We start from the raw sequence: 27,562 nt of genomic DNA on the forward strand, positions 1-27,562 counted from the left end.
CTATCTATCCTCTATATCTATTATCCATCTATCCATCTATCTCTCTATATATCTCTCTCTATCTATCTCTCTCTATCTCTCTCTATATCTATCTATCTATCTATCTATCCATCTATCCATCCATCCATCCATCTATCTATCTATCTATCTCTCTCTATCTATCTCTCTATCTATCTCTCTATCTCTCTCTCTATCTCTCTCTCTATCTCTCTATCTCTCTATCTCTCTATCGATCTCTCTGTCTATCTATCTCTCTATCTATCTCTCTATCTCTCTATCTATCTATCTATCTCTCTATCTATCTCTCTATCTCTCTATCTCTCGATCTCTCTGTCTATCTATCTCTCTATCTATCTCTCTATCTCTCTATCTCTCTATCCATCTCTCTGTCTATATATCTCTCATCTATTCTCTATCTCTCTGTTATCTATCTATTATCTATCTCTCTATCATCTTCTATCTCTCTTGTATCTGTTATCTCTCTCTCCTATCTTATCTCTCGATTATATGTCTATCTATATATCTATTCTCTCTTCTATCTCTCTATCTATCTCTCTATCTCTCTATCTCTCTATCTATCTATCTATCTATCTCTCTATCTATCTATCTATCCATCTATCTATCCATCTATCCATCTATCCATCTATCCATCTATCTATCTATCCATCTATCTATCCATCTATCAGGTGAAACACACTGTTATTATATTACTCACAGCTGAGTAGCATGTGAATGTAATCCTTTAAATGTTGTCCATGTTTTTTCCACAACGACATGACCAACACTGATATGCATTTCCTGTTACTAACTGATCAGATAATAGCAGAGAGTTTTCCCACCTTCTCCTCAGGCGGTACGGGGTCCGCTCTGAGCACGTAGTAGTACACACACTTGTCCCGGAGCCACAGAGGGAAGGGGCCCTCCACAAACACGGGCCGGCTGGGGTTGTGCTGGGCCAGCAGCTCCATCTGGCTGGGGCTCTGGATACCTGGGACACAGGAAGGAAAGGGAACAAAGACAGTGAGAACACTTCTGAGTTATATATGGATCTGATCCCACCATTGTATTCATTTAACATTTGTATGTTGCTCAGAATACAGTTTCCTGAGGCCTGTACTACGAAGCTGGATTTTCGCTTACTAACTTCAGGGAAATCTCGAAATCTCGGGCTTTCCGGTCCTACGAGGCTGGTTCTCTTTTTAGCAGGCTAGATTTCCATGGTAACTTATGCTGAGCGGCAAACCTGCTCCGGAGCAGGTTAGGTGGCAGGCTAAGAGATCAACTCAGTGAAAGCACCGCCTGCTGACCAATCAGAGCTCCGTGTGCGGAGTTTAAAGCGATCAAGTCATATTACAGGATAGAGGAAATACAGAAAAACTGCCGTTGCAGGAAAGACGGCCGGCAAAAATCAACTGACTGTGTGAACGTGAAAATGAATAGAATATCCCCTCCCATCTTCAGAGCAATCTGACTATTATAACATTAGCGTTAAGAAAGCTTACTTAAATATCTGCCACGACATAAGTAACCGGATCAGAGTAACATTAAGTACAGTCCGCGGCACTGTGAGTGCAGACGTCGATGTGTCCCATTATCATTCATATCATATCACATCATAATGTATCATATATTTCCTTATTTGAGTCAGCTGAGCCGTATCTGGCCGTGCAACACTCACAGTGTCACATACTGTATGCAGAAGTATTGTTTTAAGCAACACGTTAAATTGACTAAACACTCGAGTCAAATTCTCCTAATTAAAGTCAGATCCACTCGTGTCTTGGACGGGGCAGTGATTTCATAAACCTGTTAATGTACGCATTCAAACACTTTCTCTGTTACCAGCTGTATTCACCTTGCAGGTGCAGCTATGTGGCTTTGATCCTGGATAAAGTGTTTAAGTCATGGATGTTTAAAGTTTAACTTCTTCATATTTGACTAATATTAAAGTTCACTTTTCATTCAGGAAGTATGACGCTGCGCTGTCAGTACGCTTGTCCGTGTTTGTGATTGGTCGAATGCTCCAAATACCACCCCTTTCATGTGAACGCGCACCTAACTAGATAGGACACGGCTGGCTTGAGCGATCCACTTGATAACCAGCGTCGTAGTACAGTTTAGCGAGAGCGCGTATGTTTTGGATTGGGCCAACCGGCTAACTCAAACATATCCAGGTTAGGTTGAACCAGCTTCGTAGTACAGGCCTCTGGTTTGTTATAGTTGTTTGTTTCCTTTCCAGTTAGGCTTAAAAGCATTTACTGCAATAATGTGGCAAAGAAGGCAATAACTGAAAATATGTATATAAATACAGCTGTATACTTTACACAGAATCCCACATATGTTCTTCAATCCCCTTACCAAACCAGCGTGGGACACAACTCCTAAGGTTCCTTAAACAGTGGGAAGCATGTAACGACAATAAAACCTCAGAAAAACCAACACACAAACAAACAGTTTCCATACCGACTACATGTGGAAGTGTGATCTCCTCTCCGCTCTCTGTGATGTCTGTGCAGGCCAGCTAGAGACAAGAGCAGATCAACAGACAGGTTATCTATTTGTCAAGAAAGGCCTAGGAAAATAATAAGAAAATAAACACATGAAATAATATTTGTGTGTTAAACGTATTTCCCTCTCCAAAGTGGTACCTGATACACGGTGACTTTAGCGTCCCGGTCATCAGCGATGCGGGCCAGGCTGAAGCGTGCCAGGTCCACGGGGTCTTCCGGCAGATTCTTGGGGATGGGGTAGGGGTTTGTGTGTTTGAATTTTGGGAACCAGTACATGATGCGCTGGTATTTCCTCACGGCGTGGCCCTTCACTCCAAAGACCTGGATCAGCAGGACTTTGGTGTTAACGTTGGGCATGATACCTGAAAAACAAATCATAAAAGACTGATCATGTCATCATCTGTAAGCACATTACCAGTTTGCATTTCGATGCAGATGACACCCAGATGTATTTAAGCTTCGACCCTGCATCCACTCATAACACTGGTTATCTCCTCAACTACCTCCAGGATATCCGCAAATGGATGTCACAACATTTCCTGTAGCTACATGCTGATAACAGTGAAGTCATTATTATAGGTCAAGTTGAACAGTCTTGGTTCTCGGTCTCATCAGTGCAGAAAACGTGGTGTCTATCTGTTTTACCCTGTGCTTTTACGTTTAGATGCTGTTGTTTAGTTCACTTCACTCTCTGTGTCTTCTCACCAGTGTTCTGTTCTCTGTGAAAGCATGCTGTAACTAGAGAATGCACTGTCTGCGGTGTGAATGCTGTATGCTGAAAAGCTGACGCTGAACTTAATACAAATTTGAATGAATTATGAGTTAACATTTCTAGAATTATGAACGTTATGAATGTCGGGAGTAATAACCGTCGATCCCTAAATGAGCTTAATGTTTTGATGTTTGAACAGAATTTCTGCGATGAGGAATTTGGGAGAAGAATCAAAATGTTGCAGTAGAAGAACACATGTTGGGAATGCTTCTCAGGATTCACACCAAACTATGATTTGAAAGGTGCTATAAACATGAAGTTAATTATCATTATTATTGAGATGGACAGACACATTGGTATAACACTTTGAAGTGTCTCTGTGCAGACTCCCACCATAGCCCTCCATCTGCTCCAGCAGGTACACTCCACACTCCTGCTGCCGGGGGTAGTGGTTGAACATGGTCTGGATATAGTTCCTGGGCACAAACACCTCTTTGGGGAAGACGTCCAGCAGCTTGTTGTAGACGGCCAGGTCTCTCTCCACGCCGAACTCCGGCATCTTCTGCAGAGCGGCGTAGATGAACTCCACGTGGCCGCGGCGCCTCACGTCCTGCTTGATGAACACCTCCACCACTTTGTTAAACGTGGCCTTGGTTTTGGTCTCCCTGGCAACCTGCTCAAACAGGTCGTCATGGATGACCAGAGACTTGTCCTTTTTATTGTCGTCCTCATCGATGAACTCTGCAGGGATGGGTTGATTCTTGTCATTTATTGGGCTCCTGTGGAAACGCCTTATCACCTACAATAAGTCGGAAACAAGAAAGAGGCTGGCTGGAATTACATTGTTGGAGCTATACAGTGATTTATATTATTTAATAGTTAAACATTTATTTCCTTGCTGTATTATATTACATTTATTATTATTTAGTGTTATTATTTTTGTTAATTAAAGTAAGTCTTTATGCTTTTATTTTTGAAGGTTTTGGGCACCTGGTGATTATGTATATATTGGAGACAGGTGGTGGTGGGATTGGAGATGGCAAATGTTGTGGGTAAGCACAAGGTGAGCTATAGTAAAGTCTGCAGGGCAACAATCATTGCTGTATAGTGTTGTATGATATTAGATCATCGGAATAAAATGCACAAAAGCGATATTCTTGCCTGAACTTCTCATTTCTCCTGCGTGAGATTCGCTATCTGGTGTCACAGCAGCAGTTTCATTTTGAGGTACAGTTCCGTTTTATTTTCTTATAATTTTGCTGCTACAATTTGTTATACGTGCTGACTGGTGAGATTCATTTATCCAGAAGATCGTTGAGGAAAGAGACATGTTTCTGGGATTACTTGCTTCATGGAATATTTTGAGTGGAGATGACTCTTTGACTCAAACTTAAGCCTTCTTTCTGCCACCAACACCATCACCTCATTTTTATGTATTTTTAATCCAACTGATATGTTAATGGACCCAAGTCAGTGCAAGAACAAAACCACTTTGCACTTTTATTAAGACTGCCACTCCGTCACTTTACAATGCAATTTCACTCTTTTTGTGTGTAGTATATGAATTGTATGTTGTACTGTGTATGGTAGTAGAGTGTTATTTTATCCTATTTGCCAGTGCCAAAGACACATTTCTATTATATGTAAATGTAATGGACAATAAAGTATTCTGAATCAAATGACAGTGTACCTGGTGCTGGGTGTTTCGCAGCATGTGAGGCTGAGAGGAGGACTGAAGCAGAGCTCCATGCTGGGCTGCAGACCGGGCGGACTGTCCCTGGAGACCCTGCAGCTGGAGACTCTGCAGCTGGAGACCCTGCAGCCGGAGACCCTGCAGCTGGAGCAGGCAGCGGGCACACTTCATTGTAGATCCATCACACTGACTCTCGGGAAACAGAACTGCAAACGGGGCAGAAACATGACATGGACAGTGTTCAGAACTGCTGAATTATTCTCAAAACATGCATTCAAGGCACTCTGGCAAGACTGTTATACTCCTATAGTGTCACAGCACCGCTTTGTATTTAGGTGTGTATCAGCAATCAGAGGTGGAAGAAGTCCTCAGATTATTTACTTAAGTAGAAGTAGCAATACTGCAGTGTACGAATACTCAGTTATAAGTAAAAGTCTTGCATGGAAAATTGTATTTAAGTAAAAAAGTATAAGCATCATAAAGCATCCGTTATTCAAAATGGCTATTTTAAGCCCCAGATATTTCAAATGTATACACTAATGGGCAGTTAAAACTATAATAATGTGTGTTTTATATTACGAATTAATAACCTAAATAAGCACACAAGCAGTGGCGACTGGTCATTAGGGGCAGGTGGGGCACAGCCCCACCTAGTGTCAGCAGAAAGTATTACAAATAATGATTACAAAAATGCAAAAAAATAAATAAAAAAATATATAAAATATATTTTAAGATCATGTTTAATCATCTGATTCGTCTGTACATTGCTGTTTTAGTCTGTGTTCTTCTAATTAGTGTGTCTACAGTCACAGTGTGTGCCTATTGAGCTGTTTAGAGCCATGTGGGACAAAACCTGATTATGCCCCTTCCTCTCGCTGTGAAGTGAACGATGACTGTAAAAACTACACTGCGCATGCTCAGAGTATTTTGTAATGTAATGTGTGTGGCAAAAAAATAATGACCAGAGGGGCACGGAGCTACCATCCCCACCATACGTCATCTCAAATCATTCAGAGCTGATTGGCTGTAAGTACGTGTGCCGCGAAAAGTGTGGTGTGTGTGAAGAGGAGACGAGAGAGCTGCAGTGACGCGTCCTAAAACCAGGAAGTAAGCACAAAAAAGCAATGAGATTTCTCCAGAGGATTTTAGAAAATAGCTCGAAATAAGATCTGTGGGAAACGTACCTGTTAGATAAATGCACGTTTTGATTAGCCGGATAACATCCACATGTCTACCCTACTTTTTTTATCATAAATCTATGGATTAGATTTATGATAGACTTTTGATAAGGAGGACTTTTACAAAAAAGTTATAGAAATTTTTGTCCAGAAGGATAGGCAAATGGACTTCATCTTCAAGTCAAGGTAAGACCGCCATTTTATTGAAAATGGGATCTTACTAAGAGAGAACAATTCAATATTTAAATGATAAAATTACATTTTTTGGGTATCCTTTTGTTGAACTGTCTGTTTAAAATTAATCGAAGCATCAGACAAAAAAAGCTTTTGAAAATAATATTATATTTTGGTTTAGGTCAAAATATAATATTTGTAAACCTGAAGAGTCAGTGCCAGTGCCTCAGCAGCCATGAACCTCACTGCACGTCACTGCAGAAGCTTATATATAGACATCTAAGTTTTTTGTGCCCCACCACTTTTGTACATATAAAAACGCCACTGCACACAAGTAATACTAATACATAAAGAAAAAGTCCCCTTTCATCAAAAGTACACTTTTCAATGCTTGCATTGAATGCAAACGTCATTTAAAAAAAGAATAATGAATGTAAGTCACATTAATGCATAGCCTACATATAGAGTAAAGGACATATTATAAATACAACATATTGAAGTATACTACAACATATGACAACAAAATGTAATGAAGTAAAAGCATAAGCAGCATCATTTGAAAATACTCAAATTAAGTACCAGTACCAAAATGTTTTACTTAAGTACACAACTTGAGTAAATGTACTTAGTTACATGACACCACTGAATATAATACATTGTGTATAATGCATTTATTATACCCGACCTGAAGAGGGACTCTACTGTATTGCTAACCGTTCTTCAGACACATTGTCGCGTGTAAATATTTGCATAGATGCAAGAAAACCTTACAAATACACATTTGTCGCTGAAGTTTCCAATACACAGTTATAGGAGCTGTTAATGGCTAAATGTCAAGCATGTTACTTTGCATTTTTTGGTTCAGCAATCCATGACTGAGGTATATTTTAAACAACAACTACATAGCTTTTAATCCCGTGCTCAATACCCACCATTTCAATTGACAGATGTACGAACAAACAGTCTCCTTCAGGAATCCCTCTCCTTGGAAGCCTCCATGATGAAAAGCCGGAAGGACATCCGGGTCCTACACACAATGGCTTCCCCCAAACAACAGAAACATGGGCGAATAAAGGTTCCGTAACCTCTGACTTACAGCTGAAACGCTTCTTATCAGTGTTGTACACTCCTCTAAAATGGGCTATCTTTAAGATGTTTTGGCTCCTGTTTTCGTTATAGAAAGTTATTATATTGTACTTATTTATCAAATTCTGTAAAAGAAAACATGAACATTTGCAAACATGGCTTTTTTAACATAATGTATTTATCAAACACAGTGGTGTAGTGTAACTAAGTACATATACTCAAGTATTGTATTTAAGTAAAACATTTAGGTTTACTTTACTTGAGCATTTTCGTTTCATGCTACTTTATACTTTTACTCCACTACAGTTTGTTGGCAAATGTTGTACTTTGTTTACTCCACTACATTTATTTAACAGATTGAGTTACTAGTTACTTTGCAGATTTATGCTATTCATACAACATATAAATCAACTAATACATTATCATATATTATTAAAGGTTAAGCAACCATGTAGTAATTAAGTTAGTAATTCAATTGAACCCCACTTTTATAAAGTGCAACATTGAAGGGATGAACACGTTCATGCATCAATAATTATAATACAATAATTAAAATATATATGCTGCTTAAATGGCCCATTCTGCATAATGAGTACTTTAGGGGTTAGGGTTAATTTGGGGTTTGTACTTTTACTTCAGTACAATTTTGCATGCAGGACTTTTACTTGTAGCAGAGTATTTGTACACTGTAGTATTGGAAATAAATAATCTGAGTAATTCTTCCACCTCTGATCAAAACGTTGGACAAGTGGAAAGCTAAACCAACACAACATTTAAATTTAAATTCGTACCAAGTCGTAGTTTTCTGCTCTACAGTGATAAATGAGATGCGCGTGCAATACATGACACTGCCGCGTGGTGGCGCCAAAAAGCTTTCATACAAACAGCTTGGATTTGACAGGCGCTCAGAAATGTGTGTTGTAAGTTTAAAACTCCTATCTTCTTTAACACTTCTGGTAGACTGTCTTTACTGCGTCACACAATGAGACTGAAGACTGTTGGAGACAGCTTATAAAAGCAACTTTGATACATCTTTTGACTTCCATAACTCATCTCTGCATGGTGCCCTGAAGCGAATAGCATCAAGCTAGCCATAATGAGCTACACCACTTCCGGAGGGCAAGTTGAATCTTTCCACAAGTGACGTCCTGTTTTGTAAGTTCATTACTTTGTTTACCATAATTATGTAATTAATTTATATTCACGTGATTTAGTTATTTATTCTTATTTATGTATATGGTTCAACTAACAACAGCCTTTCTTTTTACAGAAAAAAACTACCCCCGTTTCCGGTGTTGTTGTTGCTTACCCCGGGAGTTTGACACTCGTCCCCAGAGTGTGACTGCTGACACTCCTCTCAGCATGGAAAACACACCTCGGTCCAGGCTTCCCCTCTGAAGAAACCTTCCACAACTTAAACTTCGGATTATGGATTCCTCCACAAACAGTTTGGGTGAGTGAAAAAGCAAAAAAGCTGTATTTTTGTGTCTCTGTTTTGTGCTTTTTTTCTTCTGAAAACAGCATTATGGAAAGTTGCCTGACTATTTGGATATGTCGCACACATGGTTATGGAGGGAACACTTTGCTTAAATACAATAAAACAATCTTGCTTATCGTCATCAATACATACGACAAGATTTATAGCATTTTACGTAATTGTACAATTTCAGGGTGGTTTGGCTGGACATCTTTCTTGAAGCAGCTCTTAATGTAATAACGTTTTACAGTTATTTCGTAATGCTTCCTAACGCATTCATTGGTAGCCTGTGTTTTGATGGAAGATGACAGTGGGACAACAGGCGGGTTTTCCAACTTTTTAAGAAAGTTTTGTGGTGCTTACACATTTTGCACAGTATTACTGTTTGTTTGGCTTCATACTAGATGCCATGAAGAAACGCCCTGTACACTTTTGATGTTTAATATAGTGATGCATTTCTCGATCTAAACTGTGTTACACCATGACAGCTCTGGAGTCTGCGTAGGTGTGTGGGTCCTGCTGCAGGTCCTGCTTCAGAGCAGCTGCTCCAGTTACCATTTCTGCTGAGGGCTACTTTCGGTTTTAGAGCATGATGCTTTAGCCTTGCTTTCAGACTCTGTCGCTATGTTGGCATGCAGGTTTAGGCAGTGGTGGAAAGTTACAAAGTACATTTACTTTTACAAGTATTGTATTGTGACATTTGTAATTGACTTCACATCTATTGCAAATATTGTACTTTTTACTCCACTAACATTTTTTACACACTCAGTTATGAAAACATATTATATGCTGATCATATAATTAAGTACTGTACTACTAATCTACACAGTATTACAAATAACTACATTTGGTCCACATCGAGGTAAGATTACTACACAAAAATGCTATTACATAAAAATAGGATAATATAATAACCATAATAATAAAACACTGTGGAAAAATATATTCTGCATAATAAGTACTTTTACATTTGATACTTGATGTGCAATAAGATAATAATACTTATGTACTTTTTTTATAATCTGAAATGGGCAATGGTGCAGAATGAGTCATTTTACTTTTTGTACTTTAAGTACAATTTAATGCTAAACTTTTGTACTTTTACTCAAATAACATTTTGAAATCAGGACTTTTACTTGAAGTGAAGTATTATCAGACCACAGTATTTGTACTTTAACTAAAGTAATGGATTTGAGTAGTTCTTCCAACACTGCTGTTACTTTGTATCAGTGTGCCTTCCTAACTGTAGATATATGTTGTGACTAATGTGACAGTGTCTCTGGTTAGGTAACGTTATGAATCTTTCTGTTTTGTGAAGCTTTCAATTGGATAAAGTCCTGGCTGTAGTTTTCAGTAGCTGAATCAGCAGAGCTGTCAGAGATCAAAGAAAACTCAGCTGTCTGGTTGAAAATGCAAAACAAGTATAACGTGTATATAATCTTTTGCACTATTTATGATCTTCAGTCAGTTATGAACAGTCTGTCCATGTTGATGCGCAGGCAGTTTGCTTCCCAAGGCTTTTTGCAAGCAACAACAGTCCTGAATGTTTCAAAGCTCGACCTGCTCTTTCCCCACTGCTGACAGTTTAATGGAGCTATAACAGTGTTGCACAATGCTACTTTTGTTACACATATGTAGGCCCTGCTCCCACCTCATGTGCTGATGTTGTGTTTGCTTGTCTTGTAAATTGGTGGGGCGGCGAGGCACTGGGGAACAGTAAATATCATGAGTTCTCAGCCAGCATATGTGGGCAAGGCTGCTGTGGCTCAGTGCTGGAGGCAAGTGTAAAATATAGTGTAGAGGCTGCCACTTACCTCAGTGAAGATCTCTGTTTGAAACAGAAATCATCCACTAATGCTTCATAATGAAGGTGATTCAATAACTTTTGAAACATGTAATGTGGTTGTACTGATGCAGTGAGGCTCTGTTATACATTATTCCTGAGTCTTAATGTCAGCGGACTGGCTTGCACCATACCATGGGTCAGATGAGGTGAATTACACATTTGTTGTAGTTTGTGATGCACTGACAACAAGAAGATGCCAAGATACAGTACACTAGAGAATGCAATTCCTGAAGAAATTGCTAGTGGGAATGCTTTATGCTGAAAAGCTGACACTAAACTGCTATGCTGAAATGTAATGTGTAAGAAGAAAGTGAAGAATTTAGATTGAAATGATACATGAACACTGGGGGCTTGAATGTGTGAGAGAAGAAAAGAAAGTAAAAAGGCTTGGAAAAGCAGCAGAATATTTGAACTGCAAACTTTTGAACTAACTTGATGGTGAATGATCTGTCGCCATGCCAACGGCATTTGATGACATCCCATAATACGCTTAGATGCGTTGATGGCTGCATCGTTACCAAACCTGTGAAGTTTTGGGCCGTTTGGAGCATTTTCACTGAAGTTATGAGAAAACCGTGTTTCATGGTGAGCATTGTTTCTGCGATGTGGAATGTGGCAGAAGAAGAGGTGCAAAATAACCCGGCGGAATAATAAAGAATTTCGTGCGTAGCATAACAGATGCTGTGTCAGCATTCCCACTAAATTATTTGTCTCCACCCATATTAGCAAATATACTATGAAGACTTTTAAAACATGCATTTACATGGGTGATATGGCCAAAATGAATTTCACAATGAAAATAACAATATTATTAGAACATCAATATATATCATCACATCATGGTAAAAGGATGCAGAATTACATATTACATATGGTTTAATGTTTATTCTTAATATTATGTTTATTTATTTCTCACCATGATTTGTACTATATGTGTTATTACCTTGGACACAACTTCTCACACATACAAATGAATATCTTCATTTGTTCATTTTAAATTAAAGCTTGCAGTGATTAATTTGTAACATAATATCATTTTGTAACATTAATGCTTTTATTGGCTAGCACTCCAACACATTGTGCGTGATAGGCTAAGGGGCGGGACATATCTAAGCAGTTGACCAACAGAGGCGGCCAGCTAACCAATCAGAGCAGACTGGGCTCTGGTTTCAGACAGAGGGTGAAAAGAGGTGCTGCAGCACAGGCAGTATGAGAAAAATAAAGAGCTTTTTGAACATTAAAGCATGGAGACATGTCACAGTAGAGACACTACATACTGATATACACCTGAACATCAGCAGGAGAGGACTCTTTAAAGTAGAGACACTACATACTGATATACACCTGAACATCAGCAGGAGAGGACTCTTTAAAGTAGAGACACTACACACTGATATACACCTGAACATCAGCAGGAGAGGACTCTTTAAAGTAGAGACACTACATACTGATATACACCTGAACATCAGCAGGAGAGGACTCTTTAAAGTAGAGACACTACATACTGATATACACCTGAACATCAGCAGGAGAGGACTCTTTAAAGTAGAGACACTACACACTGATATACACCTGAACATCAGCAGGAGAGGACTCTTTAAAGTAGAGACACTACATACTGATATACACCTGAACATCAGCAGGAGAGGACTCTTTAAAGTAGAGACACTACATACTGATATACACCTGAACATCAGCAGGAGAGGACTCTTTAAAGTAGAGACACTACACACTGATATACACCTGAACATCAGCAGGAGAGGACTCTTTAAAGTAGAGACACTACATACTGATATACACCTGAACATCAGCAGGAGAGGACTCTTTAAAGTAGAGACACTACATACTGATATACACCTGAACATCAGCAGGAGAGGACTCTTTAAAGTAGAGACACTACATACTGATATACACCTGAACATCAGCAGGAGAGGACTCTTTAAAGTAGAGACACTACATACTGATATACACCTGAACATCAGCAGGAGAGGACTCTTTAAAGTAGAGACACTACATACTGATATACACCTGAACATCAGCAGGAGAGGACTCTTTAAAGTAGAGACACTACATACTGATATACACCTGAACATCAGCAGGAGAGGACTCTTTAAAGTAGAGACACCTCATAGAGTACTGATATACACCTGAACATCAGCAGGAGAGGACTTTTTAAAGTAGAGACACTACATACTGATATACACCTGAACATCAGCAGGAGAGGACTCTTTAAAGTAGAGACACTACATACTGATATACACCTGAACATCAGCAGGAGAGGACTCTTTAAAGTAGAGACACTACATACTGATATACACCTGAACATCAGCAGGAGAGGACTCTTTAAAGTAGAGACACTAAATACTGATATACACCTGAACATCAGCAGGAGAGGACTCTTTAAAGTAGAGACACTACATACTGATATACACCTGAACATCAGCAGGAGAGGACTCTTTAAAGTAGAGACACTACATACTGATATACACCTGAACATCAGCAGGAGAGGTTCCTTTTAAATAATATATATAATATATATACACTTTTTTAGTGGCTGAAAAATGGACAACATCTTCCACTCTCTGGACAGCCTATGGCAGTCTGTTAATGGACATAAATATAGTAAGAGCATAATGAGGGGATAACAGGTGGCACGCACACTGACCTTGAACAGTTAGAACACTGCAATGTGGCAGCAGACCCCACCTGTCATCCACAGTGCATTTAATGTATGTAATGTAAACTGGACTACGACGCATTTGTCTTTTGATGCTCATTTGTACAGCCACATACATAATACACTTGTATTTCATTTAACTGCCTTATCTGTATTTACATTTTGTGAACCTCCGTGGTTTCCCCCCAGATAAGAATAAACTGTTTCCCAGTTGCATACTAATACTGTACTGAATGCCGTTTACGGTTCTGAGTGAGTCACATTCTTATTAAATGCCAAAATGAAATACACAAAATGGTGAATCTTTGCCAAACACATTTGTACTCATTTCTTTAAAAATGTCAAACAGAAATAGTATGTTTCTTTCCGTGTTGGACTGTTGAAGCTAACAGTAGTGATAACTAAGAAAATAAGAGTAACAACTTGTATGAAAACATAATTATCCTTCACAGTTGTCCTCTTTAAAGTGTGAATAACAAACACTTTAAGAACAAGTTGTTCAGTGAGCAGCAGGAAGTTGCATCAGCAGCTTTTTCACTGTTTTTCCCAGAATGTTGTAATGCTGGCCTGTTCTTCACAAAAGAACAGGCCTGCTGTTTTTCTGGAGTCTGGAGGTAAACAGTTATGACTTAAAGCTTTCTTGTTACTGACCGAAAAGCATTTGTCTGGTCAGACTCATCGTTCTTTTATGTTTTGTTTCTCTAGTTAAAAGTCCCTGATCTGAAGCAAAATTCTGCCCATCAACACCTCTACTGAAAGAAATGCATTGTTTGACCCATTTCTCAAAGAATTGTTTTGATGTAAGTTCCGTACTGAAACTCAGGTGTTGTATCAACAATAAAAATCCTTTGATATCTGGTACAAGTGTCTTTGAACTCCCAATGCACTGGCACCAGGCGTGTGAATCAGAAAGAACAAAAACAACTTAAGATCCCAAAGATGAATGCGTTATAAAATTGGTATAACTATAAACGCTCTTCACTCAGTGAGATCATCGCGCTGCAGAGATTTATGTTCCATCAGCACGCAACAGACTCCTCACTGTTTGGTTATCTGTATGCCGAGCAAGCAGGATCTTGCATAATGTTTGTGTCTGTTTCAGCCTGATATGACAGCAGCAGCAGCAGCGACAGTATGTTGAGCCGCTGCCAGCGCTGTGAGCTCATGTAACATCTTCTCTGGATTTTTCACAGTTCATTTAGATGCTTTCAGGCTGACTGACTCTGTTGAAAAAATGGATTGAAATAGATTGATTGTTGTTAGTGATGAGAATGTTTAGTGCAGCTGGAAAAGCGTTTTGAGCCGGATTTTGAAAGACTTGAGAAAAAATATGTTTTGGTCCGGGCCTCCATCCTTCCTGTCATTTGATTTGATTAGATTGAACAGATTAGTGTAATCAGTATACACTGTAATTAAAAACCAGATTTTGAGTCTTGGATGGAAGCTCCAACATCTGTCACTTGAAAGCCTGACTTTAACAACAATACAAATACACACTGTTACTTTGAAAGACATTTGGTTTAGTTTGTCAAATGTAGGGACGATTCAAGAGATAGATGATAATAGAACTTCATCGAGTTGTTGATTCATTTTTTAGTCGATCACAAAAGAAAATCAGCAACTGTTTTGATGTGCAATCAATCCTTAAAGGAGCCTATTCTGCTCATTTTCAGGTGTATTTTTAAAGCAGAAATGGCAGAAAAATGTGCTTAAGAGTTCCTCAAATGTTGAGATTATACTTTTCTCCGTTTTCTATATCATAACTAAATATGTTTGTCTTTTGTGACAAAACAAGAAATTCGTTTTTTCTTTGCCGAAGTGGGAAAAACATGTTTCACTATTGCCTGACATTTTATAGACCTTACTGTTAATTGAGAAAATAATCCGCAGATTAATCCATAATAAAAATAACAGTTTGTTTCAGCCTTCAATGAAAGATATCAACATCTGTGTCTTGATTGACAAATATTAAGTTTCATAAGCTTAAAGTACTGATATTATTTGAAGGAAAATGTTACCGGAGACTCACACACCCGAAATGTATGAAGGAGAAGATGTCTCACTAAAACTAAAATGTTGTGTTTCAAAGTATCTTTCCCCACAAAGTATAAACACTGAGCCCTTTAACCCGACAACATCAAATAGTATACCACACAATAGAGCCATGCAGATGTGCAGTAACAGAAGAGAAAGTGTATCTCCCATGATGCTCTCTGTTTCACTTCTCTGATGGGATGTGAGACAGTAGTGCAGGGGCGTACAGGATGTTGAGCTGTAGCAAAGCGTCAAATCAAAGAAGGTACTGTAGCACACAGCGGTGAGCGGTGCGCTCTGGGACAGGCTGCGTCTGGAGGTGGTTGAGGTCGTTATGTGGAACCGTTGGTTGAGCGGTGGAGAATGAGTGGGTGGACACTGTGGGAATTTGCTGCATGTGACTTATCCGGTTAGTGCTAACAGAGATATTTTATCTCACACTACATGCAAGTCAAGAAATACGTTTTTCGTTATTGACACATATGTTTGGAAAACGGGCAATAACCAAAATCACAAACAGAGTTGAAGATACAACTAGAAAGCATGCTAGGATAATTATATCTGCCGCTTCCTCTAGCATTCTGTCTCTAATCAAGCTGCATGAAAAAGGACGTTTTTGTAAACTTCATCAAACAGTTGGAACAGAAGGCCTGTGTAGCTGTGTAACGCTTCAAAGAGCTCCGATGAGTCCAAGAGTGTGTGGCTGTGCAGCTGTCAGGCAGCCAGCCTCCCACAAGACCTGGAATGACCTCAGGCCTTTGCAGAAAAGTGGAGATCAAATAGGGGATTTGTTCTCTCGGCTTTGGAATCAAATTCTTCTGCTTTTTTTGGGATCATTGGATACTTGTGGCTTTTCAATAAGTACCAGCAAACTGTCTGAGGCCTCACACCCACTCGTAGGAGGTGTGATTCACCAGGAAAATATGTCTCTTTGTGAATTGACCTTCGTAACCTGAACCATGAATTCATCATTTGTCACAAAGCAATTGGATTTAATCACATTTTACTTGAAAGACAGTTTAAAAAGTATGGAGAAAAGAAAACCAAAGCACTTAAGGTCACATTTAAGAATTAAAAATAAAGGCTGCATAATAATATGTAGATAACTTTATCTACATCTACATATTATTATGCATCCAAAAGGGGGAAATATTAGACTGCATAAATGCTTTTACCCACGCTGTGAGGTGTTATAAAAAACTTCTGACTTAAGGGATATCTGCAGGAATTGCATTTTGTTGATTGGATGGCATACATTTCTGTAATAGTAATGATATGTGTTATAACAAGCTTCCAGGGATTCATTTTGAACATAATGACATCACTATGTAATGCTTATATTGGCTAGTGGTCCAACACATTGTACATGATAGGCTAAGGGGCGGGACATCTCTAATCGACAGAGCCAGCAAGCTAACCAATCAGAGCAGACTGGGCTCTGGTTTCAGACAGAGGGTGAAAAGAGGTGCTGCAGCACAGGCAGTATGAGAACAATAAAGAGCTTTTGAACATTAAAGCATGGAGACATGTAGAGACACTACATACTGATATACACCTGAACATCAGCAGGAGAGGACCCTTTAAAGTAGAGACACTACATACTGATATACACCTGAACATCAGCAGGAGAGGACCCTTTAAAGTAGAGACACTACATACTGATATACATCTGAACATCAGCAGGAGAGGACTCTTTAAAGTAGAGGCACTACATACTGATATACACCTGAACATCAGCAGGAGAGGACCCTTTAAAGTAGAGACACTACATACTGATATACACCTGAACATCAGCAGGAGAGGACCCTTTAAAGTAGAGACACTACATACTAATATACACCTGAACATCAGCAGGAGAGGACCCTTTAAAGTAGAGACACTACATACTGATATACACCTGAACATCAGCAGGAGAGGACTCTTTAAAGTAGAGACACTACATACTGATATACACCTGAACATCAGCAGGAGAGGACTCTTTAAAGTAGAGACACTACATACTGATATACACCTGAACATCAGCAGGAGAGGACTCTTTAAAGTAGAGACACTACATACTGATATACACCTGAACATCAGCAGGAGAGGACTCTTTAAAGTAGAGACACTACATACTGATATACACCTGAACATCAGCAGGAGAGGACTCTTTAAAGTAGAGACACTACATTCTGATATACACCTGAACATCAGCAGGAGAGGACTCTTTAAAGTAAGAGACACTACATACTGATATACAGCTGAACATCAGCAGGAGAGGACTCTTTAAAGTAGAGACACTAAATACTGATATACACCTGAACATCAGCAGGAGAGGACTCTTTAAAGTAGAGACACTACATACTGATATACACCTGAACATCAGCAGGAGAGGACTCTTTAAAGTAGAGACACTAAATACTGATATACACCTGAACATCAGCAGGAGAGGACTCTTTAAAGTAGAGACACTACATTCTGATATACACCTGAACATCAGCAGGAGAGGACTCTTTAAAGTAAGAGACACTACATACTGATATACAGCTGAACATCAGCAGGAGAGGACTCTTTAAAGTAGAGACACTAAATACTGATATACACCTGAACATCAGCAGGAGAGGACTCTTTAAAGTAGAGACACTACATACTGATATACACCTGAACATCAGCAGGAGAGGACTCTTTAAAGTAGAGACACTAAATACTGATATACACCTGAACATCAGCAGGAGAGGACTTTTTAAAGTAGAGACACTACATTCTGATATACACCTGAACATCAGCAGGAGAGGACTCTTTAAAGTAAGAGACACTACATACTGATATACAGCTGAACATCAGCAGGAGAGGACTCTTTAAAGTAGAGACACTAAATACTGATATACACCTGAACATCAGCAGGAGAGGACTCTTTAAAGTAGAGACACTACATACTGATATACACCTGAACATCAGCAGGAGAGGACTCTTTAAAGTAGAGACACTAAATACTGATATACACCTGAACATCAGCAGGAGAGGACTCTTTAAAGTAGAGACACTACATACTGATATACACCTGAGCATCAGCAGGAGAGGACTCTTTAAAGTAGAGACACTACATACTGATATATACCTGAACATCAGCAGGAGAGGACTCTTTAAAGTAGAGACATTACATACTGATATACACCTGAACATCAGCAGGAGAGGACTCTTTAAAGTAGAGACACTACATACTGATATTCACCTGAACATCAGCAGGAGAGGACTCTTTAAAGTAGAGACACTACATACTGATATACACCTGAACATCATCAGGAGAGGACTCTTTAAAGTAGAGACACTACATACTAATATACACCTGAACATCAGCAGGAGAGGACTCTTTAAAGTAGAGACACTACATACTGATATACACCTGAACATCAGCAGGAGAGGACTCTTTAAAGTAGAGACACTACATACTGATATACACCTGAACATCAGCAGGAGAGGACCCTTTAAAGTAGAGACACTACATACTGATATACACCTGAACATCAGCAGGAGAGGACTCTTTAAAGTAGAGACACTACATACTGATATACACCTGAACATCAGCAGGAGAGGACTCTTTAAAGTAGAGACACTACATACTGATATACACCTGAACATCAGCAGGAGAGGACTCTTTAAAGTAGAGACACTACATACTGATATACACCTGAACATCAGCAGGAGAGGACTCTTTAAAGTAGAGACACTACATACTGATATACACCTGAACATCAGCAGGAGAGGACTCTTTAAAGTAGAGACACGACATACTGATATACACCTGAACATCAGCAGGAGAGGACTCTTTAAAGTAGAGACACTACATACTGATATACACCTGAACATCAGCAGGAGAGGACTCTTTAAAGTAGAGACACTACATACTGATATACACCTGGAAATGAGCATAATAAGGCTGCTTTAAGAAAAACATTCTCCCTTCGAATGCCATCAGTCTTTTGAAGTTGTACGTGGTTGAGAGAATGCTTGAGGACAAAAATGCTTATTTCCCTGACATTAATTGGGAAAAGTAGCACTTCTGGTTTGGTGTTAACAAAATAAAACAACAGAATTGGTGAGTCTTGAACAGTGTTTTGATTTGCATGCATGCATCATTTCCTGTCACTTCATGCTGGTACTCTCGGGCAGGAATGTCAGGCACCGCCGCCTTCTTGGAAACTAGCACACTAGAAGCATTTAGGATTCAAAAACATTTAATTTCGACACAGTAGTAGTTCTATGATGAAGTCTGAATATTAACCAGAATTCCAGGGCTGGGAATTAAATGTAGATGAACTTCTTGCTTCTCCTGAGCTGCTGCCAAACAGCTATGACTCATCCCTCTTGGCTTGTAACTGAAAAAATGAAAACAAGAAAACCAGAAGCTCCCAGTAGAGCGGGAAAGCAACCATGTGTGTGTGTCACTGTGTGTGTCACTGTGTGTCAGTGCGTGTGTCAGTGTCTGTATCTGATTGATTTGATTTGAACTGTATAGTAAATCACTACTAAACTGATTGTTTAAAGAAGGGTCTTATCTGATGGTCATTCAAATAACATGTTAGGAGCTCAAATATGCATTTATGAATGTATTTAAGGGCTGAACAGCTTGGAGAAAATATCTAAATTGTTCCCACCAATCCTTGAAAGTTTGTGAATTTAAGGGGGGAAATCAAAGCCTTATAAGTGTTTTAAAAGACATGGGTCATTGTAAGCAGTGTTGGAAAAACTACTCAGATCTTTTACTTGAGTAAAAGTAGCAAAACCTAATTGTGAAAATACTCTTTTACAAGTACAGGTCATGCATTCAAAATCTGACTTAAAAGTATTTGCATCAAAATATACTTCAATATCCAAAGTAAAAGTAGTTATTGCGTGTAATAGCCCGATGACTGATGCATTCATGTTCATCACAGTTGGTAATAGTGGAGCTAATTTGACATTATACACTGCTGCTATCTTAACCGTTAATATATGCTAATGTGTATGTATTAGTTCATTTTAAAGGTTGCTACAAATCTATAAAGTAACTTAATACATGTAAATACATGTAGTGAAGTAAATTGTACCCTATTAGCTTCCCAAATGTTGTGGAGTAGAAGTATAAAATAGCATAACATTAAGCTCAAAATGAGTACAGTACTTGAGTAAATGTACTTTAATACATTCCAGCACTGATTGTTTGGGCTTAAAGTTTGTTTTATGCCAGAATAGACATATTTATTTAACTTAAGGATGGTAAGTAGGCTATGTTCTGCTGTATGCTGTGTGTCACCTGCATTATCATTGTTAAAACGATGTAGGAACCCTGTACCCAATTGCAATTCTTTTTGACTGATATTGCAATATGATCAAACTAAATCCTAACACTTCCTTTGATGCATCACTTCTGACAAGTTACCCTCATATGGAGACATTTTCTTATTTAACTTGCTATTTAAAGACAGTATAGGTTCAAAGGAATAATGTCTGGGCATGTTTGCTGGTGTACAATATTCTCTGCTTCATCAAGAATCTTTTTCATTAAGGTGTTATTATTAGACTAAGCTGCACACAGCAACACATTCTAAAAGTCAATCTGAGAGAGGTACGTCTGCAGCTGGAGAGTCATATTAATAGGGTGCTGTAATTTAAAAGAGCTGTCACTCTGTACACTGTCCTAACATGCACTTTGAAAAGACATGACATCCTAGATAGAGATTAGACACTTCTTCTTTCACTCCCTTCAAAAACCTTTATTATATTATTATGTTTAACCTTTATATTACCACTGCCACTATAAGTGAAACCAGACTATATAACACTCCATTCATCTAGCAGTCCATGGATAAAACCAGCCTACTAAGTATAGGATCCCAAAAACAGATCCTGTGAAGAAGGTCTTTTAGAGCAGGAGTGGGTGTGGTGACACCAAATTGCCTGTCATGGCCTTACAGTACCATAAATACAACATTGAAAAAAATGGTTTTGCCCAATATAGACTGCACAGAAATGCAAGGCGGACACATTTATGTTATGCTATGTGAGTACTGAAATACCAAAGTGCTTTAGACCCTGTTTGCGTTCTTGAAGATCCACATTTATTAGCAGTTTGGTATTTATATGTGAGAAGGAGTTGCAGATGCACCCAAGCTGGTTAGGGAGGGTTAATCGTTTTTTTCCCCGAGGGCAAATTGTGCAATAAACAGTGCCTTTGGAGGAGAACTCCAACTTCCTGTTTGTTGTACCTTCCTGTAGAGAATTGACCAGATGTTAGTGTGATGGTAGAACATGTTACTCCGTCAATCACGAGGCCACATCTAGATCAGCATTATAAAGGGATAGATTACATAGAATGTTGCATGAGTTAGCATTTTACAATGTTTTGTTTTTAATATGTTTTTGTGTTCGACACCGCAGTACTTTTCCCACAAAGGTTCATCAGAACTTAGTTCATGAGAACTCTTTAGTTCTCATGAACTAAGTACAGATCGCGTTCACACCGGAATAAGTCCCTGGGGGAGGATTAGGCAAATGAAGCCGCTGACGTCACTTCTTCTTCTTCTGCTTTGGGTTTACTGGCAGGCCGCAAACAACTTCACGGCGTATACTGCCACCCGGAGTCCCCGGCCGGAAGTCCCCGGAGTTGGGGACTGGCTTCAGTAGAAGCTGCTGGGACTCCCTGCAGCTTCTACTGAAGCCTTCCGAGTAAATCGCCAGAACGCCGACACCTCCTCATCTCCACCGCTCCCATGTTTTCTTTTGTGTTGCCATAAGTTAGTCTCTCTGCGTTTGTGCACTGGGCTAATGCTAATGCTAATAATGCTAATGCGAGGATAATAAAATGGCAGCTTCACAAAACTTTTTGGGAGTTTTACGGGGTGTAGTTTGCAATCCGCCCAGCCAATCAGACATAGGAACCTTTTTCTCCCACGAAAGGACCTGCTCTCTAGCAGGGACGGAAAAGGGGGTAAAAAGGTTCTGATGAACTCATTTTAGTTCCGGATTTTTTTGGTGTGAACGCAACATTTCAGAACTATATTGGAACTAAAGTGGGAAAAGTACTGCGGTGTGAAAGCGCCTAAGGTCTATCATTTTCTTCACGAAATAAAATACTTCCGTAAATACCACTGGTGAATGTCCGAAGCTTCTTTGTGTCTTAAAAACAGCAGTTGCTAAAACGGACTAAATTAGACTTCTAATCGTCCATATCACGAGTCCGCCCTAAGCTACGCTGTGGGGACCTAACGTCAGCTTTATAAAGTGTTGTTAATATGTGGAGAGTCTCCTGCACAGTTAGTTGCCCATGGTGCACCATTGTACAAAGTAATGCATTGAATGAACTACAAGAAGGTTTTGAACACGAGATCTGTGGACTCCTTGTTGTGCATTCCAACTGAAGGGAACACACACACTCACACACATCATGTGGCCACAGAAAGTATTCAGACCTCTTCACTTTGTTGTGTTGTAGAAGTCAATCTTTGTGTGATGCTTTCTGGAGAAACTCAGATTAAACAGATCTTATGACTTTCATAAGGAGAGTCCAAGCATCCAGATTTGAGTCATGAAAAATAAACAAAATAAAGTAGAAAAAGTGAGAAGGCGTGGCGTGTGGCGCAGTGGATGGTGCGTTGGTGTTTGGATCAGGGGAGCACAGGTTCAAACCCCACTGCAGTCAGCATGTCGTTGTGTCCCTGAGACACTTCACCCCAAATTGCTCCTGTGGGGATTGCCCACGGTATAGAGTATGTAAGTCGCTTTGGATAAAAGCGTCTAACAAGTAACATGTAATGTAAAGTAATGAGAAATACATTTATGTAAAATAAAGTTATTATATACAGAACTTATTTCTTCCATTTCCCTCCGCAATAAAGGGCACATTTCACCAAGCTACCACAATAACAGAAGTACCATAAACATGTGTTTGCCACTTATTTTCTGAAATATTCCAAATCCAATGGAAACATCCAATTGCTCTTCGTTGAGGGACCCCTCCGGATGCTTTAATGCTTGCGATTCTCGTCGGCCTATAAGAAGATGTCCTCATTGGATCCACTCTATAGCCAACAGCATTTAAAGGATTCTCGAAGTAATAAGGTCTGATGAGACAAAAATGTAACTCAATGCAATATTTCTGTTGAACGCCAAGCAATCCTCTTCCCCTGCTAAAACCATTCCTACGACCCCCCCCCCCCCCAAATGACCCCGTAGCATTCAGCCAAGACACACTGGAGTGGCTTCGGTACAAGTTTCTGACTGTCCTTGAGAGTCCCGGCCAAAGCCCAGACTTAAAACCCAAATAACATCTGTGAGGAGACCTGAAGATCGCAGTTCGCAGACGCTTACCATTCCATCTGCCAGGAAAATTGGGAAAGTTGTGTATATAATAACCTTATTTTACATTCATTTATTTCTTGATTATTTCTGTTAAGTATTTTCAAAAATAACGCGTAGAAGAGCTTTATTTTGTTTATTTTTCATGACTCAACTCTGAACTGTCCTTTACTAAATCTTAGACTGTTTAATCTGAGTTTCTCCAGAAAGCATCACACAAGAATGACTTCTCTTAGACAAAGTGAAGAGGTCTAAATACTTTCTGTGTGTGTGTGCGTGTGTGTGTCCGTGTGTGTGTGTGTTTTTTTTATTTTTTTATTTTTTTAGCCTTTATTTAACCAGGTGAAAAATCCCATTGAGATCAACAATCTCTTTTTCAAGGGAGACCTGCGGTGTGTGTGTGTGTGTGTGTGTGTGTGTGTGTGTGTGTGTGTGTGTGTGTGTGTGTGTGTGTGTGTGTGTGTTCACTACAGTTGGAATGCACAACATGGATTCCACAGCTCTCGAGGTCAAAGCCTTCTTGTAGTTCCTTCAAAGCATTTCTTTGTCTAATGGTACACCATGGGCAACTAACTGTGTTCTTGGCCAGTCTCCAGCATGCAGCGCTATCTCTTATCAGGATATGTGTGGCAGATAGAAATTGAATGGACTTCTGCGTTCTGTGTTTACTGCAAAATGTCAACAGTCCATAACACTGGAGGCAGCTGGGGAGAGTTAATCCTCAAAGCTTGGTTTCTGTCCAGAATACAGCAGTGTTTTGACATGAATGCGTGTATAATGAAGCTGCAGATCATGAGAACGTATCAGCGTGGAGGGAGAGATCGTTAGACTGATATATGATCTGGTTTGAGGATGCTTGAATTGGTTTCTATCCCTTGTTATACAGTACATCATTGAGGTGAAGCCATATGGAGACACCAGGACAAACTGTTTCCAGCTGTTCGGTAGAGCAGTAGAGCTGAGTTCTGGAACAGAAAATAAAGGAACAATTGTCTCTAATGTGGATTTTATTTTAAATGTAGCTAAGAAGTCCCCAAATGACCCAGTAGTATACTAAAAGAATGGGGCAAAAGGCGCTTTCACACCGCAGTACTTTTCCCACAAAGGTTCTACTGAAGCCTTCAGAGTAAATCGCCAGAACGCCGACACCTCCTCATCTCCACCATGTTTTCTTTTGTGTTGCCATAAGTTAGTCTCTCTGCGTTTGTGCACTGGGCTAATGCTAATGCTAATAATGCTAATGTGAGGATAATAAAATGGCGGCTTCACAACACTTTTTGGGAGTTTTACGGGGCATAGTTTGCAATCCGCCCAGCCAATTAGAAATAGGAACCTTTTTCTCCCACGAAAGTCCCTGCTCTCTAGCAGGGACGGAAAAGGGGGTAAAAAGGTTCTCATGAACTCATTTTAGTTCCCGATTTTTTTGGTGTGAACGCAACATTTCAGAACTATATCGGAACTAAAGTGGGAAAAGTACTGCGGTGTGAAAGTGCCTAAAGACAGTAAAGACAATTCACAAATTGTTTCATATAAACATAGAATCACGTACAATGTTTTGGAGCGCCAGCCAATAGAAGCGTGATGGTTACATAGAGATGTCACTATGCAATGGTGGGAGGGACAGAGACTCCCTCTGGAGGGAACACAGGGAATTTAGCCTTTGCAGACCATTTACATGCACAAACAATGACAGGAAAGGGAAAACCCCAAAAAGCACCCCTTTAAACAAGCTGATACAATGTAAATGTATGTCCACTCCTATAGAGGAATGTAAAATAAAAACAGTGTGCTGGTCTAGCTTTATTAGACAACTCCCAACCTCAACAGGAATTTAAATTCTCAATGGAGTTTGCTATACAAAGTATGCTGACAATAACGCTTTAAGAGTAATGTGCCCACCCATCACTGTGAGGGATAGAGTTGATTGGTGTTCATCTGTGTTTGGAAAGGAACATGTGTTTATTTGCTAATGATGTTGGGTGTTTGATGCTCCTCTTGACTGATGACGGCCCCAGAAGGAGGCCCGCGGTGGGAATGAGCTTTAAGCATGTGTTTCTGCTTTTCTCCCATTTTTCCGTCCACATTTCAGCTTCAGCCTCATGAAGGGAGGGTTGGAATGTCTTCATTGTTTATTATCAGGTAGTGTTTAGAGATGAGGGTTTAGGATGGCTATTAAAGCTCCAGCCACTTTCTGCTAACGTCTGCACAGGAAGGAAGGCCCAGTGTGTACAACCACAGTCCTCCACAACATCCTGTGTTGTTATCAACTTTCACTGTGTCTCATTAAACTGATTAAAGCTTACCAAATTGCATTCCTGTCAGTACAATTTGTGATTTCAAGATTAACATTTTACAAAGCAATCATTTTACAAAGCAATATCATATTGCAGTTAGTGTGCTATTGACAGTTATAGAAAAAATAAATAACATTTATTGGAGAATGAAAACAGGAAGTGGCTGCCCCAAATTGGTGGGCACGGATGAAATGATGCTGAAGAATAGACATTCTGCTGAATTTACGATGTGAAAGTTCACTATTTTCACTTTTTTGTGACAAGTAAGTGACAGCAAGACTAAGGGGCTAATTCACAAAAGACGTATTGCATTCAATGATGCATCATTTGCAAAAGCTTACGCCACCATTTCATGTCGGAATCAGAAAAGATATTGTGATAATGAAGTTACAGTGTAAACTCTTCTGTATTGTTTTGCATTTAATGGCTGTAATTTGCCTCTTTATTGCAGAAGGAGAGTGAATTAAAATGTGTTCATATAATAACCTCTTTTTGATTTGATTTGACTAAATGTTTTCTCCCTTAGAAAACATACATTACATGACATGTTACTTGTTAGACGCTTTTATCCAAAGCGACTTACATACTCAATACTGGGCAATCCTCACTGGAGCAATTTGGGGTGAAGTGCCTTGCCCAGGGACACAAGGACATGCTGACTACAGTGGGGTTTGAACCTGTGCTCCCCTGTTCCAAACACCAACGCACTAGTCCACTGCGCCACAGCCTCCCACACATACCTGTACAGGAGCTTTATTCATTTTTATGGCACAACTCTCATGGCTTTCCTCGTCTAAAGATTTTTTTAATCAACTGACACCCATACGTTTTTGTCGAGAGATTTGTAAAATGAAGGTCCTCCGCAAAGAATTATGCAAAAGCATCACTTTATTCGAAAAAAGAGTAATTCACCATGAAAAAAAGTGTAGTCCACTAGGTCCAAAATGAAAGAAGTCAAAATAGCTGAGCCTGACATGTCACAATCACTGCTGCTATGATCCCTGGGAAGTCTGGGCATGATATGATACGCTTCAGTTACACCATCAACCTTTGTGAAGATGCTAATATGGGTCATAATAAGTCCCCTCTGTGTGGTTATTTTGAGTATTACACCCTTTATTTTGGTCTTATTTGCACAGGTTTAGTGGCTCTAAAATCCATTCAACCCTTTAGTGAATTTCCAACTGAAAGTCTAGAGCGGCCCACACCCAGTCCTCACCCTTAGCTTAAACCCTACTGTACCTACAGTGTTCTATTTACAGTTCTCTGACACCACAGCTCCATGTGTTTGCTTGTAAACAAAAGGCATGTGGCGAAATCAGTTGGATGGTATGAGCCCTGATGCTGACCCTATTAAAGGACGGGCTGTTGGCCAGACATTTTGGTATGTTTTTGTGCAGTGATAGTGTGTGGTCTTGACATTTCCAAATAGCTTCAATTGTCACTTAATCAAACACTCCCTTCCTCCTGCTCTGGCTGCTGGCTGGAGGTTTCCATGCAGGCTTTACGCTGATGGATCAGGGGTGAAGTGAAACACTCTGAGGGAAATGTGTACTGCGAGCAGATAA

General features: G+C 39.5%; 2 protein-coding genes across 2 annotated transcripts in view; one reads left to right on the forward strand and one right to left on the reverse strand.

Annotated features, from left to right (window-relative positions):
• Window positions 1-7,328, reverse strand: part of ecsit (ECSIT signaling integrator) — a gene marked incomplete in the record, with an annotated part of 11,833 nt that extends 4,505 nt beyond the window's left edge. Inside the window, 6 exon segments of the mRNA XM_034130925.1 lie at window positions 840-988; window positions 2,464-2,521; window positions 2,649-2,872; window positions 3,616-4,021; window positions 4,913-5,121; window positions 7,200-7,328. Coding sequence (XP_033986816.1) covers window positions 840-988; window positions 2,464-2,521; window positions 2,649-2,872; window positions 3,616-4,021; window positions 4,913-5,086 — 1,011 coding nt within the window.
• Window positions 7,329-8,365: 1,037 nt separating this feature from the next.
• eml3 (EMAP like 3) overlaps window positions 8,366-27,562 on the forward strand; it is a 73,386-nt gene continuing 54,189 nt past the window's right edge. The window contains 2 exon segments of the mRNA XM_034130839.1: window positions 8,366-8,508; window positions 8,624-8,806. Of these exon segments, the coding sequence (XP_033986730.1) occupies window positions 8,782-8,806 (25 nt within the window). The 5' untranslated portion in view covers window positions 8,366-8,508; window positions 8,624-8,781.

The sequence above is a fragment of the Trematomus bernacchii genome, unplaced genomic scaffold (genome assembly GCF_902827165.1).
Source record: "Trematomus bernacchii unplaced genomic scaffold, fTreBer1.1, whole genome shotgun sequence".
NCBI classification, from domain to species: domain Eukaryota; kingdom Metazoa; phylum Chordata; class Actinopteri; order Perciformes; family Nototheniidae; genus Trematomus; species Trematomus bernacchii.